This window comes from Tetrao urogallus (genome assembly GCF_951394365.1).
Source record: "Tetrao urogallus genome assembly, chromosome: 1".
Taxonomy (NCBI): domain Eukaryota; kingdom Metazoa; phylum Chordata; class Aves; order Galliformes; family Phasianidae; genus Tetrao; species Tetrao urogallus.
This window is the reverse complement of record NC_136813.1, coordinates 193,573,660-193,588,115: the sequence shown is the minus strand read 5'-3', so window position 1 is coordinate 193,588,115 and position 14,456 is coordinate 193,573,660. Positions and strand designations below refer to the sequence as shown.

The 14,456-nt window shown below is 58.2% G+C and overlaps 2 protein-coding genes across 2 annotated transcripts; both read left to right on the top strand.

The window, feature by feature from the left end:
• Positions 1-5,835: 5,835 nt before the first annotated feature.
• On the top strand, positions 5,836-7,405 carry LOC306957928 (acrosin; the record flags this gene model as incomplete). The annotated part of the gene is made up of 5 exons (XM_079549278.1): positions 5,836-5,930; positions 6,004-6,201; positions 6,362-6,627; positions 6,818-6,972; positions 7,058-7,405. The coding sequence occupies 5 exons, from the start codon at positions 5,836-5,838 to the stop codon at positions 7,403-7,405; spliced, it is 1,062 nt and encodes a 353-aa protein (XP_079405404.1).
• A 1,977-nt stretch (positions 7,406-9,382) lies between these two features.
• Positions 9,383-13,694, top strand: ARSA (arylsulfatase A; the record flags this gene model as incomplete). The annotated part of the gene is made up of 8 exons (XM_079534104.1): positions 9,383-9,615; positions 10,540-10,780; positions 11,181-11,399; positions 11,863-12,032; positions 12,430-12,554; positions 12,730-12,857; positions 13,183-13,285; positions 13,393-13,694. The coding sequence occupies 8 exons, from the start codon at positions 9,383-9,385 to the stop codon at positions 13,692-13,694; spliced, it is 1,521 nt and encodes a 506-aa protein (XP_079390230.1).
• Between the last annotated feature and the right edge of the window lie 762 nt (positions 13,695-14,456).

Below are 14,456 nucleotides of genomic sequence, written 5' to 3'. Positions count from 1 at the left end.
CAAAGCATGGGGATGGGGAACACAGGAACTGACTGCGCAGCTCCCAGCCCTCCCCGTGGCTCTGTGCTGGGATGTCCATCTTCCGCCACGTCCTCTCACTGCTGCAGGAGATGGGGGGGAGCTGAGCTGCAGGAAGGAGCCGTGCAACCCCTGCAGTACCTTTCCTGGACCCAGCGCCTTTCACAGAATCATAAAGACTGGAGAAGACCCCTGGGATCCCCAATCCAACCCAACCCATCCCACCGTGCCCACGTCCCCAAGTGCCGCATCCCCATGTTTTTTAATACCCCCATGGATGGGCCCATTTGCCCCCAGCTCCCGCTGCCCCCACAGTCGCTCACCCCGTTCCTCTCCCCTCACTCTGCCACTTCCCACCCCAACAGACACAGCCCCAGCTCTCCTCTCAGGCACGGCTGTTCCTTCAGTCACCTCCTGCAGCACAACTGCGCTTGACACCCTTTGGGCAACCACCGCTTTGCTCCACACCTCCCAGCTCTCTGCCCACAGGGCCGTGCTGTGAGCGGGGTCTGTTACCTGCTAAAGGCAGTGCAGGAGCTGTGAGACATGGCTGATGGAGCACATGGGGTAGAGGAAACATCCCCCACCCCGTACAGCAGATGCAGCCCTGCTGGGTGCCACGCTGATCCAGGAGCAGAATGGAGAAATGATGCTCAGAGCAGCTCCCAGTGCCCTGGGATGTGGCAGCTGCTGGAGGAGGCCAGTGCCACTGGTTGTGCTGGGAAGGGAGAGGCCAGGAATGAGGCTGCCTGCACTGGGGAGGTTGGCACGTCCCCATATAGTGTTTGCATGATCACAGAATCACAGAATTGTAGGGGTTGGAAGGGATCTCCAGAGATCATCGAGTCCAACCTCCCTGCCAAAGCAGGTTCCCTACACCAGGTGTAGGTGATGGCTCTGTGCTGATGGCTGTTCCCAAGGCTGTTCCCAAGGCAGGGCAGCCAAACACCTCCAGGTGCTGCAGGTGTCCTCAGTACCAGGCAGTGAGGGATGGATGGCACAGGAGTCCTGGAGCAGTTGGTGTCTGGGGTTCGGGGAGGTGAGAGTGAGCGTGGCAGTAGATGGGAGCAGGAGAAGGTTGGCTTTGGGCATGGCACAGGGCATGGCATGGGGCAGGGAACAGGGCAGGGAAGTGAAGAGGTGGGTTGCATCCAAAGGGACCCAGACTGGTGGGAAGAGAGATCACAGAATTATAGAATGGCTTGGGTTAGAAGGGACCCCGAGGACCAAGTTCCAACCCCTCCTCCAACCTCAAGGAGTCCAGCAAGGCCAAGTGCAAGGTCCTGCTCCTGGGTCAGGGCAATCCCAAGCACAGGTATAGGTTGGGTGGAGAATGGCTTGAGGGCAGCCCTGAGGAGAAGGATTTTTGGGTGTCTGTGGGTGAAAGACACAACGTGAGCCAGCAGTGTGCGCTCATAGCACCTTATAGCAGCCTGCCAAGACCTGGGGGGGCTGACAGGAGAGCTGGGGAGGGACTGCTCGTAAGGGTATGTAGGGACAGGACGAGGGGAAATGGCTTTAAATTGGAACAAGGGAGACTTAGAGTGGGCTCTAAGCCAGGATGGTGGGGATGTGAGAAAACTGGGCTGGGGGGAGGAGTCACTGCTGATAGCAGGGGGTTGGAGTGATGCTCTGACAGGTCCCTTCCAACCCAAACCACTCCATGATTCCATGATCTTGAAGATCCCTTCCATCCCAAACGATTCCATGATTCCGTGATCTTGAAGGTCCCTTCCACCCCAACCCGGTTGTTGATTGGGAAGGCGATCCATCCTCCACCACATAGTCCCCCACTTCCCTCCCCATCACCCCACCCACACCGCATGCCTGCAGATGGAAAGGAGCGGACACGGCCTATGGAAAATAACGTCAGGAAGAGGAGTGAAATGATGCAGCAGGAGACTCCAGCTGGCATGGGAGGGGCGGTACGGGGATGCAGAGGGACAGCCCAGAGCCATCTGCACGAAGCAGAGGGATGGGATGTCTGCCCAGAACCACCCCCAGCCCGGAACAGTGAGGGGGGAACGTTTGCTGGGGGCAAATCATTCTCCTATCAGCCTTATTGGTGGCCTCTGATGTCACGTAGCTCCTCCTTGAATTGAGACAGTCATGGAATCCTAGAATGGCCTGGGTTGCAAAATGCCCACAGTGCTCATCTGGTTCCAATCCCTGCTGTGTGCAGGTCGCCAACCAGCAGCCCAGGCTGCCCAGAGCCAAATCCAGCCTGGCCTCGGATGCCTGCAGGGATGGGGCATCCACAGCCTCCTTGGGCAACCTGTTTCATCAGTCCTTTGCGGTCACTTCCTTTCTCACCCTCAGTTAAGTTTGCAGGTGACAAGGTGGGAGGAAATGTCAACCTGCGTGAGGTTTGCATTGCGTGAAGGCCCTGCAGAGGGATCTGGATGGATTGCATCGCTGGGCTGAAGCCAAGGGGATGAGCTCCAAGGAGACCAAGTGCCCTTTCTGCTCTCCGAACCGAACCTGCGCCCCCACGGACACCCAGCCCCCAACCTGTAACCCGCTGTGCGCTGCAGCGCCCCCTGGTGGCGGCTGGGAGCACTGCAGCGCACCTCTGGCGTGTCGCAGAATGGCCCGGGTTGGAAGGGACCCCAAGGGTCACGAAGCTCCAACCCACCGCCACACGCAGGGCCACCAACCTCCACATTTATACCAGCCCAGGCTTCCCAGGGCTCCATCCAACCTGGCACTTCCAGTAATGACGTGTTTACAACCAAATGCACCTCCTTGGAAGCAGTCCTGTCAGCTTCTCCATGCTGAACGAGCCCAGCTCCCTCAGCCTGTCTTCATAGGGAAGGTGCTGCAGCCCTCTGAGCATCTTTGTGGCTCCTCTGGACCCTCTCCAACAGCTCTCTGTCTTTCTCGTACTGGCGGCTCCAGACCTGACACAGAGCTGCAGATGGGGCCTCACAAGAGCAGAGCAGAGCAGAGGGGGACGATCACCTCCCTGTCCCTGCCCAGGGACACGGGTAGGCTGTGCAGGGGCACACTGAGCATACACACTCGTGTGCATGCAGTGTGTGTGTATGGTGCACTCGTGACTCCCACACTGCTCATGATGTGCTTTGTGCTCGTGAGTCGGTGCTCCAGCACCTGTGTGCAACGCATTTGTGAGTGCTGGTGAGCAGAACGTGTGCATGTTTGTGTGCTGCCAGGCTGCGTGTGTCGGTGTGCACTGTGTCGGGGTGCACTGTGTCAGTGCGCACTCTGCTGGGGTGCACTCAGTGTGTTGCTGTGCAGGCAGTGTGTGTTGGTGTGCACTCGGCGTCGTGCAAAGCATTTGGCACCGTCCCACGTAACATCTTGGCCACCAAATTGGAGAAAGATGGATGTGATGGATGGAACACTGGCTGGGTATGGCATTGGCTGCCTGGCTGCACTCAGAGAGCTGCAGTCAATGGCTCAGTGCCCAACTGGAGGCCAGGGAGGAGCGGCGTTCCTCAGAGATCAGTGCTGAGAGCGGTGCTGTTGAACATCTTTGTAGACAACACAGACAGTGGGATCGTGTCGCACCATCGGCACATTTGCAGATGACACCACGCCGAGTGGTGCAGTGTCACAGCAGAGGGAAGGGATGCCATCCAGAGGGACCTGGGCAGGCTGGAGAGGGGAGCCCACGGCGGCCTCGTGGAGTTCAGCAAGGCCAAGTGCAAGGTGCTGCATCTGGGTCGGGGCAATCCCAACCAAGATATAGGTTGGGCAGAGAATGGAGTGAGGGTAACCCAGAGGAGAAGGATTTTGGGGTGTTGATGGATGAAGGACACAACATGAGCAGGCAGTGCGTGCTCACAGCACAGAAAGACAACCAGATCATGGACTGCATCAAGAGAAGTGTGACCAGCAGGTCGGGGGGCTTCTGCCCCTCTGCTCCACTCTTGTGAGATCCCACCTGCATTGCATCCAATGCTGGGCTCCCAAGACAAGAACATGGAGCTGTTGGAGAGGGTCCAGAGGAGGGCCATGAAGATGATCAGAGAGCTGGAGCAGCTTTCCTATGCAGACAGGCCCAGAGAGCTGGGGATATTCAGCGTGGAGAAGAGAAGGTGCTGGGGGGACCTTATAGCGTCCTGCCAGGACCTGGGGTGAGGCTGTGAGCAACCTGGGCTGGTGGGAGGTGTCCCTGCCTACAGCAGGGGGTTGGAAGGTGATCTGACAGGTCCCTTCCAGCACAAACCTTCCCATGATGCCATGATCTTGAAGGTCCCTTCTAACACAAACCACTCCATGATTCTGTGACCTTGAAGGTCCCTTCCAACCCAAACTATTCCATGATTCTATGACCTTGAAGGTCCCTTCCAACTCAAACCATCCCGTGATTCTGTTGAAGGTCCCTTCCATCACAAACCACTCCATGAGTCCGCAATCTTCAAGGTCTCTTCCAACACAAACCACTCCATGATTCTGTGACCTTGAATGTCCCTTTCAACTCAGACCATCCTGTGATTCTATTGAAGGTCCCTTCCAACACAAACCACCCCATGAGTCCGCGATCTTGAAGGTTCCTTCCAACCCAAACAGCTCTGATTCTCTGGTGTGCAATTAGTGAGTCAGTGTGCAGTCACTGTGTGCCATTGCTTGGCTCAGTGTGCACCGGTGTGCAATTAGTGAGTGTCAGCATGCAGTCAGTGCGTTTGGGTGTGCAGATTGTGTTTGCTGGTGCGCAGTCATTGAGCAGTGGTGTGCACTGAGTGCGTGTTGGTGTGCAGTGCGTGCCGGTGTGCATTCTGTATGCACTGGTGAGCAGACTCCACTGCTGTGTCAGCGTGCACTCAGTGTGTGTTGGTGTGCACTCAGTGCCCACCAGTGTGCAGATTGTAGGTGTCACCGTGCAGTTTGCACGTGTCAGTGTGCAATAGAAGTGCATCAGTGTGCGCTCAGCCCACGTGCAGCTCTGCAGGCCACACGTGTGTGTGTGCATGCACACTGTGGAGCTTCCAGTACAAGAAAGATAGGGGGCTGTTGGAAAGGGTGCAGAGGAGCCACAAAGATGAGCAGGGGGCTGCAGCACCTTCCCTATGAAGACAGGCTGAGGGAGCTGGGCTCGTTCAGCATGGAAAAGAGAAGGCTGAGGGGTGAGCTGAGTGCAGCTGCAGGAGCTGAAGGGAGCCTACAGACAGGAGGGGAGTCAACTCCTGGAAAGGGGAGATGATGGCAGCAGGATGAGGGGAAACGGCTGGAAGCTGAGGGAGGGCAGCTGGAGGTTGGATGTGAGGGGGAAGTTGTGTGCTGTGAGAGCGGGGAGGGGCTGGAACAGCTGCCCAGAGAGGCTGTGATGCCCCGTCCATCCCTGGAGGTGTTGGAGGCCAGGTTGGATGGGGCCCTGGGCAGCCTGGGCTGCTGTGCAATGGGGAGGTTGGTGGCCCTGCATGTGGCTGCAGGTTTGGAGCTTTGTGACCCTTGAGGTCCCTTCCAACGTGGGCCATGCTGTGATTCTGTGTCCAACTGCAGCTGTGTGAGGTGCACATCCACAATGTGTGCACGGAGATGCAGAGCACTCCCAACCCCTGCCTGCATGCACAGCCGCTGTGGGCACACTCAGAGCACAGACAGACACAGTGACACAGCCGTGCACGCCACAACAGACACTTGGGGACTTGCGTTTGCACATTGCTGCTCATCTGACCGTGTTCCCCCAGCTGTGTGTAGGGTTCTTCCCTCCCCCCCCCCCACCAGTAGCTGCTGCCCGCACCCCCCCGCGCAGCCCCACGCGGTGGCACAGCCCTCGGAACCGACGGTTCTGTGACATCAGCGCCGCGGACAACGGGCAGCGCCGCGTCGTTGGCGGTGAAGCCTGACGCGATGGGCTGCCGTGAGACGTCGGGAGCGATGCTGCTGCTCCTGCTGCTCCTCGTGGCCGCCTGCCGGCCGGCGCACAGCTTCTCCGGCAGCTGCGAGTGAGTGGCCGGCGGCGCCCCGTGGGGAGGGACGGCGGTTCAGATGCAAAACCTGACGTGTTTCTCCTTGCAGCACCTGCGGGCTCCGGCCCGTGGCTTATCATTATAACAATATGCGGGTTGTGGGAGGCACGGAAGCCCTGCATGGATCGTGGCCGTGGATCGTCAGCATCCAGAACCCCCGGTTTTCAGGCACTGGTCACATGTGTGGTGGATCGCTCATCACCCCACAGTGGGTGCTCTCGGCAGCGCACTGCTTCGGCCGCCCCAAGTAAGGGTTGTCCCCTTCCCTGCCTTACAGCCAGCGTGGCACCGCAGGTCCCAAGGCCAGGCGTGCACCCAAGGCACCCCAGCCACTTCACAACCCCTGTAGCACTGCCCTCCTCTCTCCCCCACGGCTCTGCTCCTCCTCACCTCCCTCTCCATCTCAGCTACATCCTGGAGTCGCGCGTGGTGATCGGCGCCAACGATTTGACTCACCTGGGCCAGGAGGTGGAGGTGCACACCATCAGGAGGGCGATACTTCACGAATACTTCAACAACAAGACAATGATCAACGACATTGCGCTGCTCGAGTTGGATCGACCCGTGCACTGCAGCTACTACATCCAGCTGGCCTGCGTGCCCGACCCCTCGCTGCGAGTGTCAGAGCTCACAGACTGCTACGTCAGTGGCTGGGGACACATGGGGATGAGATGTGAGTACGCAAAATGCACGGGTGTCCCGGACTAAACCTTAAAATGAAACCCAGGGTGACGCCATGGGGATGCATCCATAGAGAGGGATGGGGCCGACCCGTTTGGAAACACAAAGTCAAGACTTTGGGAAGGGGTTCGCCCACAAACAGGCCAGGAGCTGACGGTGCCAATTGTGCTCTGTGCTCACAGCTGCAGCACCCACCCAAACCGCCGAGGTCCTGCAGGAGGCCAAGGTCCACCTCCTCGACCTCAACCTCTGCAACAGCAGCCACTGGTACGCCGGGGTGCTCCATACCCACAATCTGTGTGCTGGTTACCCGCAGGGCGGCATCGACACCTGCCAGGTAGGAGCTGCACACCGACACACAGCCGTGCTCTGCCTGCAAACCACCCCCCAGTCACACTTTGGGCTTCTCTCCCCCACTGCAGGGCGACAGCGGCGGCCCTCTGATGTGCAGAGACAACCATGCTGACTATTTCTGGCTGGTTGGTGTGACCAGCTGGGGGAAAGGCTGCGGCAGAGCGTTTCGCCCTGGAATCTACACCTCCACTCAGCACTTTTACAACTGGATCCTGCTACAGATGAGAGCAGCAGCCCACCCGACGTCGCGGACATGGAGTCATTTCATGACCACCTCAGCCTATTATCACGGGACAAATGCAGTGCCAACACAACCGAGCGTGTCAGATGCCTGTCCATATCCAGTCCAAAAGCTTAGGGAATTCTTTACTGGAGTGCAGAACCTCCTGCAGACCCTTTGGGGAAACAAGGCTTAATTAGCTGCATGACCCAGAGCGGGCTGCAAAGCACCATGACCCTTTTGTTTGGGATGATGCCCAATGGCAGCCCAAGTGCCAAAGCCCTGCTCTGTCCCATCCATCCTCCTCTGACTGCACACAAACACTGAAGTTTACTTGGTTGGATAAATAAAGCTTATTTCCACAGCTACCCGTGTCTCTGCTCAGTTCAATCTCCTGTGCCAGGAAAAGGCTTCCATACCCAGCACTGCAAAGCAAAGCTGCGTGCAGACTGCAGGCCACAAAAAGGGGGAGAGTGGTCCATGAGGGCTGAAATGGTGCCTGCTCAGGGAGGAGGGAGCTGGGTGTGCATCATACAGCACTCCCAGTAACTGGAGAGGCAGCAAAGGACGGTGTTGTGCTTTCTGTACCACGAGGGTGCTGTAAAGGCGCTGCTTTTTGTTCACTGGTCTTGCCATTCACGACCATGGGGTTCATGTGTGTGGTTTCGAGTATGGCCTGACTCCCTGGCACACCCAGTGTCTGGCACATGGGAGCAGGAGCTGCCACATCCACTGGACTGAAATGAGAGCAACATTCCGGGAAGCAGAGTCCTCCCAAGTCAGCTCCAGCTGTTATGAAAGGAGAAAGAAACTCTGTGGGAGGAAACTGGGGTGGATGCTGTGAGCTCAGCGCGTGCACACAGAGCACGTGCACACACTGTACTCACACAGCACATGTGTGCAAGCACGCAGTGTGGAGACACCTGGCGTGCACACAGAAGAGCTGCAATGCACACCTGGCTGCGTGCACATATTGTGAAACACACATCTTGGAACAGAATACAGCGCTCACAGCGTTATCCTCAGCACAGAGTGCACACATACACGCACAGTGCATGCAGACGTGCACTCCCAGCATGCACCCAAAATGCAGATATGCAATGTTCCCAGTACCCGTGGGGCTGCACTCCAACACCCGGTGAGGGAGCACGCCTGTGATCCACTTCCATGGTCACAGCTCCCACCACAGCCTGCCAAAGTGGGATCCCACAGCACTGCAGCTGCCATTTGGGCCTCCCCTTTCAGACCTGTCCATGTGGACACGTCCTATCCCTGCCCTGCTGGTGCAGCACTGTGCCCTGCTTGGCTCCATACAACAGCACACCAGGGCTCACTCCTCCTTCCCTGCTCCACACGGGGTCCCTGAAGCTCTGTCCCCATATTGTGCCCTCCCAGAGTCCCAGCTGTTCATCCTGGCTGCCATCCCCTGCTGTGGCCAGGCACTGTGGCCCAGCACTGCGATGCCCTGGGATCCAAGTAGGCTACATGAATTATGCAGCAGTTTTGCCTCCCGCTGCAGCATCAGCCCCTCGCTCTGCCTCAATAATTGATGGCAGTGAGCACAGCAGCAGCAGCAGCAGCTCCAGCAGCCCCCGGTGCCAGGGGCCTTTAGGAAGCACAGGATGAGGCACACAGAAAGGCGTGGAGCAAATCCAAAACACGGTGCATCCACATGGGAGCTTCCAGACCAGAACCTCGGCTGCTTATAGCCCTGCTTTGTCCTTGGGCTGGAAGTCCCCACCTCTGCCTGCTGTAGGTTTAACCCCGGCCCACCAGCAGCATCTCTGTGCTCGCACACCACCTCTGCTCTGCATTTAACCTCATCCTGGAGACACAAAATGATGGTCGTGGGGACACCGGACCCTCAATCCTTTAATGCCCGCCATGTGAGCTGTCTGCACTTCTCAGAGGCGGGCACAGCCGTATTCCCAGGTGCGGAACTCCCACCACAGAAGTGCTGCTGTTTGCATTGGTTCTTCCACGTTCTGACCGCAGCACCCCGACCCCCAGGATGCGCTTCTCCCCCAGCGGGGGCCGGGACTGAAGGTGCGGGAGGCCACCGCATGGCGGCGCTATTCTTCGGAGGACCGCGCCTCACGGCGCGCCCTGCGGCGGGGCCGTGTCACGTGACTCTGACCATGTCACCTGACGGTCAGGTGACCGCCGGAGCATCATGGCGGAGCGGCGCGCCGTTCCGCTGCGGGCGGTGCTGCTGCTGTGGGCGCTGCGGGGCGCGGCCGGCGGCCTGCCCAACTTCGTGCTGCTGCTGGCGGATGATTTGGGCTTCGGAGACCTGGGGAGTTACGGGCACCCGTCCTCCGCCACGCCCCACCTGGACCGGATGGCGGCCCGAGGGCTGCGCTTCACCGATTTCTACAGCAGCTCTGCGGTGTGCAGCCCCTCCCGGTGCGGCCCGCGGTGGGGGAGAGCTGCGGCTCGGCTGCGCTCTGAGCGCGGCCCTGGGGACAGCGGTGGAGGGATGGCAGCGGGAACAGGGAGTGAGGGAGCCGCGGTGTGGGCTGCTGGGTGCAGAACCCCGGAGCTGTGGGGCTGGAAGGGACCGCCGGAGTCCCTCCATCCGGCCCCCCAGCAGCTGCTCACAGAGCGTCCAGCTGGGTTTGGATCCCTGCAGAGGGGATCCCCCAACTCTGTGGGCAGCGGTGCCGGGGCTCTGCCACTCCCTCAGCATAAAGTTCTCCCTCACGGTCACACAGAGCTCCCCGGGCTCCATTCTATGTCCTTGTCCTGTCATTGGGCACCACTGAATAGAGCTCAGCCCCATCTCCCTGCTGGCTGCCCATCAGATATCCATCAGCACTGCACAGATCTCCCTCGGTGTTCCATTCCCCAGGTGAGCAGCCCAGGGGCGCTCAGCCTGTCTCCACCAGGAAGTGCTCCAGGCCCTTCCCCCCATCTCTGCATCTTCCCTGGGGCTCTCTTTAGCAGTTCCCATTCTGCCTGGAACTGGAGAGCCCCACACTGAGAGCCCCACACTGATCTCAGTGCTCCAGCTGTGCCCCCTCAGGGCATAGAGGAGGGGAGGAGCATCTCCCTGCCCTGCTGGCAGCACTCTGTGCAATGCACCTCAGGCTCCCATTGACCTTCTGGGCCACCAGGGCACGCTGCTGTCTCGTGGTCACCTTATGGTCTAGCAGTGGCTAGCTGTTGGCCACCAGGACCCTTACATCCTTGTCTGCAGAGCTTCTTTCCCATAGCTCGGCCCCTAACTTCTGTTGCTACTTGCAGTTATTCCTCCCCAGCTGCACAGTTAAGGCAGTTAACACCTAGCTGGTGCAGCACCGTGTGAATGCTGTCCTTTCCCCCCTGCAGGGCCGCCCTGCTGACCGGCCGCTTCCAGATGCGCTCTGGGATTTACCCTGGTGTGTTTTACCCTGACTCCCGGGGAGGCCTTCCCCTGTCTGAGGTCACCATTGCAGAGGTGCTGAAGGCCAAAGGTTATGCCACGGCCATAATTGGCAAATGGCACCTCGGCCTGGGCGCTCGTGGCTCCTTCCTGCCCACCCACCAGGGCTTTGACCACTTCCTGGGGGTGCCGTACTCCCACGACCAGGTGAGGAGGAGGGAAGGTTGGGGAAGTGTCCCAGAGTGGGGGGCTGTGCAGGTATGGGTGGCTGCAGGCCGGAGGAGAAAATGGGGGCTGGTGGGAAAAGTGCCTTTCCAAGGTGCTCATGCAATAAGAGTGGTTTGCAGGATGTGGGCAGCGGTTGTTTGTGGGGACGTGCACCCCTCGGTGGGTTGCAGGAGGGAAAGTCAGCTTCTGGGTTGCAAAGAAACATCTGAACTGCTGTTAGGAGAAAGCATAGCATGGTTCTGGGGTGGGCATAAACCCCCCCGGGTTTCTAGGAGGGACTCCTGTAGGACCTGAGGGTGGGCTGCTGTGAGTCTCCTGCCCCCCCTCAACTCACTGTCCTGCAACACAGCTGGAAGACCGTGTTGTGTGCTCTTTCCAGGGCCCCTGTCAGAATCTCACCTGCTTCCCACCCAATATCAAGTGTTTCGGGACCTGTGACCAGGGCCTCGTGCCCGTCCCACTGCTCTGGAACCAAAGCATCGTGCAGCAGCCGGTCTCCTTCCCTGATCTGGTGCCTCTCTACAACAAATTTGCACGGGACTTCATTGCCGACTGCGCCCGGCGAGGTGTGCCCTTCCTGCTCTACTATGCCTCCCATGTAAGAGACAGGGGATTTCTCTGGGTCTGAGGGTGGGGGGAAGCCTTTGTCCTGCTGGAGATTGCAGAAAGCACCTCAGGTCCTGCAGCCATTGGATTGTGCTGGGCAGTCAATACTTGGATGAAGGATGGGAGAACTCCCTGCCCCGACGTAACTTGGGGTTGGTGTTCCCACGCCTAGGGTTTGTGGCAGCACCATTAGGGTTTTTAGTCTTGAGTGGCTTCTTTCTGGCCATTTCCACGGGCCAGCAGCCCACCTGGGGCTCTACCACTCACCGAGTCTCTGTATTCTGCATGGAGCCCAGCCTTTTTGTGTCATTCTGGGAGGTGTTTCTAGAAGCATTGCTGTGGGCATGGTCACACATCTCCATGCCCTCGCCGGGGTTCTCACTCTCCCCGGGTGAGCTGAGAACCAAACGCAACTCTAGGACTTTGCAAAGCATCTCTCTCTGCCTTTTTTGCAGCATACCCACCATCCCCAGTTTGCAAGCCAGCACTATGCAGGGCAGTCAGAGCGTGGGCCGTTTGGTGATGCGCTTTCGGAGTTTGACGGCTCAGTGGGGCAGCTGCTGCAGGCACTGCAGGAGAATGGCCTGGAGAACACAACCTTTGTGTTTTTCACCTCTGACAACGGGTGAGTGAGCTCAGCTGGGCGGCTTCTCCTGCTGATGAGGTTGTATGGCTGTGGTGCGGGGGAAGTGGAGCAAGGCGTCGGTTGGCTGGGGTACAAGAGATGTGGTGCAGCAGTGCCAGCTGAGATTGCAGTGACCTGAAGGTGGGTGCTGTTAAGGAGAGCATCTGTTGCATGATCTCCTCCTTGCTCCAGTCAATCAGCTGTTGCCCTCGTGGGCAGAGTGCCCACTGGCTCTGGGGTAGCACTGTGCAGGCTAAAGATCCACGAGTTCCCTTTGTGTATGGGGTGGTTTGGGTCTCTGGTGCTACTCACTGTCTTTTTCCATGGCCCCTGTGGGAGTCTGGGAAGGGGTTATGCAGACTTGTGGAGCTGATGGGAGGTGGTTCTTCTCTCACAGCCCTTCCACCATGAGGATGGCACGCGGAGGCAGCTCTGGCCTTCTGAAATGTGGGAAGGGCACAACGTATGAAGGTGGCATGAGAGAACCAGCAGTGGCCTATTGGCCAGGCCGTATCGCTCCAGGTGAGACTCAGCACTGCTTATGCCTTTTGTGTGCTGGCACAAGGCAAGGCAGGGGTGTGGTGGCGACTCAATCACCCTGAGATGATCAGAGAGAGGGAGGTGATGAGGGTGGTAGGTATGGAAGTGAGGTTGGACTCTTGAACCTTTCTTTGTATCTTGCTATGTTGGGTGGCAGGAGTGACTCATGAGCTGGCAAGCACCTTGGACATCCTGCCAACACTGACTGCCCTGGCTGGAGCAGCTCTTCCCAACGTTTCCCTGGATGGTTATGACCTGAGTCCACTGCTGTTTGGGTCAGGGAAGGTGAGTCCTGCAGGTCAAAGCTGGTGTGGTACATGGAGGCTGGTCATTAGCCCCAGCTAGGGGCAGACCTATGACCTGGGATCTCTTATGGGTTCTGGGCCATGCAGTGGGCTTACTGGCCTTCCCCTGTCTGCTCTGAAGCCCAGGAGCTTTGAGTGGGGAACAACGATGTTCCTGCTCATTTGCTTCCCCTTTTTCTAGCCATATCCTGTCCGTAGTATCAGGGCTCTTTTCTGAGTCCCTGGAGTCTCTGCCTGGTCCTGTCCCAGGCTCTTTTCCAGCCTCATGGCCACACAGGTGAGCTCAGCTCTGCTCCTCTCCACAGAGTCCCCGTCAGACCATGTTCTTCTACCCTCCATCCCCTGATCCACTGCATGGCCCCTTTGCTGTCCGGCTCGGGAAGTACAAGGCCCACTACTTCACACAAGGTTGGTGCCACCTCCTCTCTGCTCAGGGAACTCTGTGAAGTCCTGCTTGGTTCTGCTGTCCCGAGCTCAAGTGGCAGCTGAGCTGCTCTTGGACATTTCTTTTGCAGGTTCCTTTCACAGCGACACAACCCCAGACCAGGCCTGCCACGGGCTGACCCCGCTGACCCATCATGAGCCCCCTCTGCTCTTTGACCTGGAGTCAGACCCTGCTGAGAACTACAATTTGGTGCAGAGCGCTGCAGGGCCACAAGTTTGGCAAATCCTGAAGGACATCAAACTGCAAAAGACACTTTTTGAGCAACGCATGGAGTTTGGGGAAAGTCAGATGAGGAAGGGTGGGGATCCTGCCCTGGAACCCTGCTGTAAGCCAGACTGCACTCCCAAGCCCTCCTGCTGCTGCTGCTCATAGCCTTTTGCTGCTCTACCCTCCTCTGCTGATCCTAAACCCACCAGACCCCCCCAACTAACCACATGTAGCCTCAGTGCTACCCCAGAGCTTCGGCTCAGTGATGCTGCTGACTGAGGGAGTGCTGCCCGCTGAGCTGAGGGTTGGGCAGGCCACCAGCCCTGCTGGGTGTGCAGGTCGTTGTTGGACCTCCAAGCTGTGATCTGTTAACAGAAATTCTGAGGGACCAGGAGCCAGAATCATCAGCAGAGCCAGCACAGCCCCTTTCAAACCACAGTTAAGATGAAGCACAGGTATGCCCCAGTGTCTGGAGATCCCAGCTCGGCAGGAGGCGTGCTGTGCAACCCTTGTGAGAGCAGTGTGAGCTGCAGCAGCGTCACTTTGCAGGGGATGAGAACAAAGCAAAGAGCAGGATGGGCTGGATGGTCCTGACAGCTTCAGGGATGGAGCTTTGTACAGCTAGTGCAGAGAGGACATGCCAATCAATCATAGGATTGCTCAGGTTGGAAAAGACCTCAAAGATCATCAAGTCCAACCCCAACCCAACCATCCTACCCCAACTCTAACAGCCCTCTGCTAAATCGTGTCCTTGAGCACCACATCCAGATGGTTTTTAAGCACATCCAGGGCTGGTGGCTCAACCACCTCCCTGGCAGCCCATCCCAGTGCTGAACAGCTCTTTCTGTGCAGAAGTTTTTCCTGAGATCCAACTTAAACCTCCCCTGGCACAACTTGAAGCCATTTCCCCTCATTCTGTCAGCACTT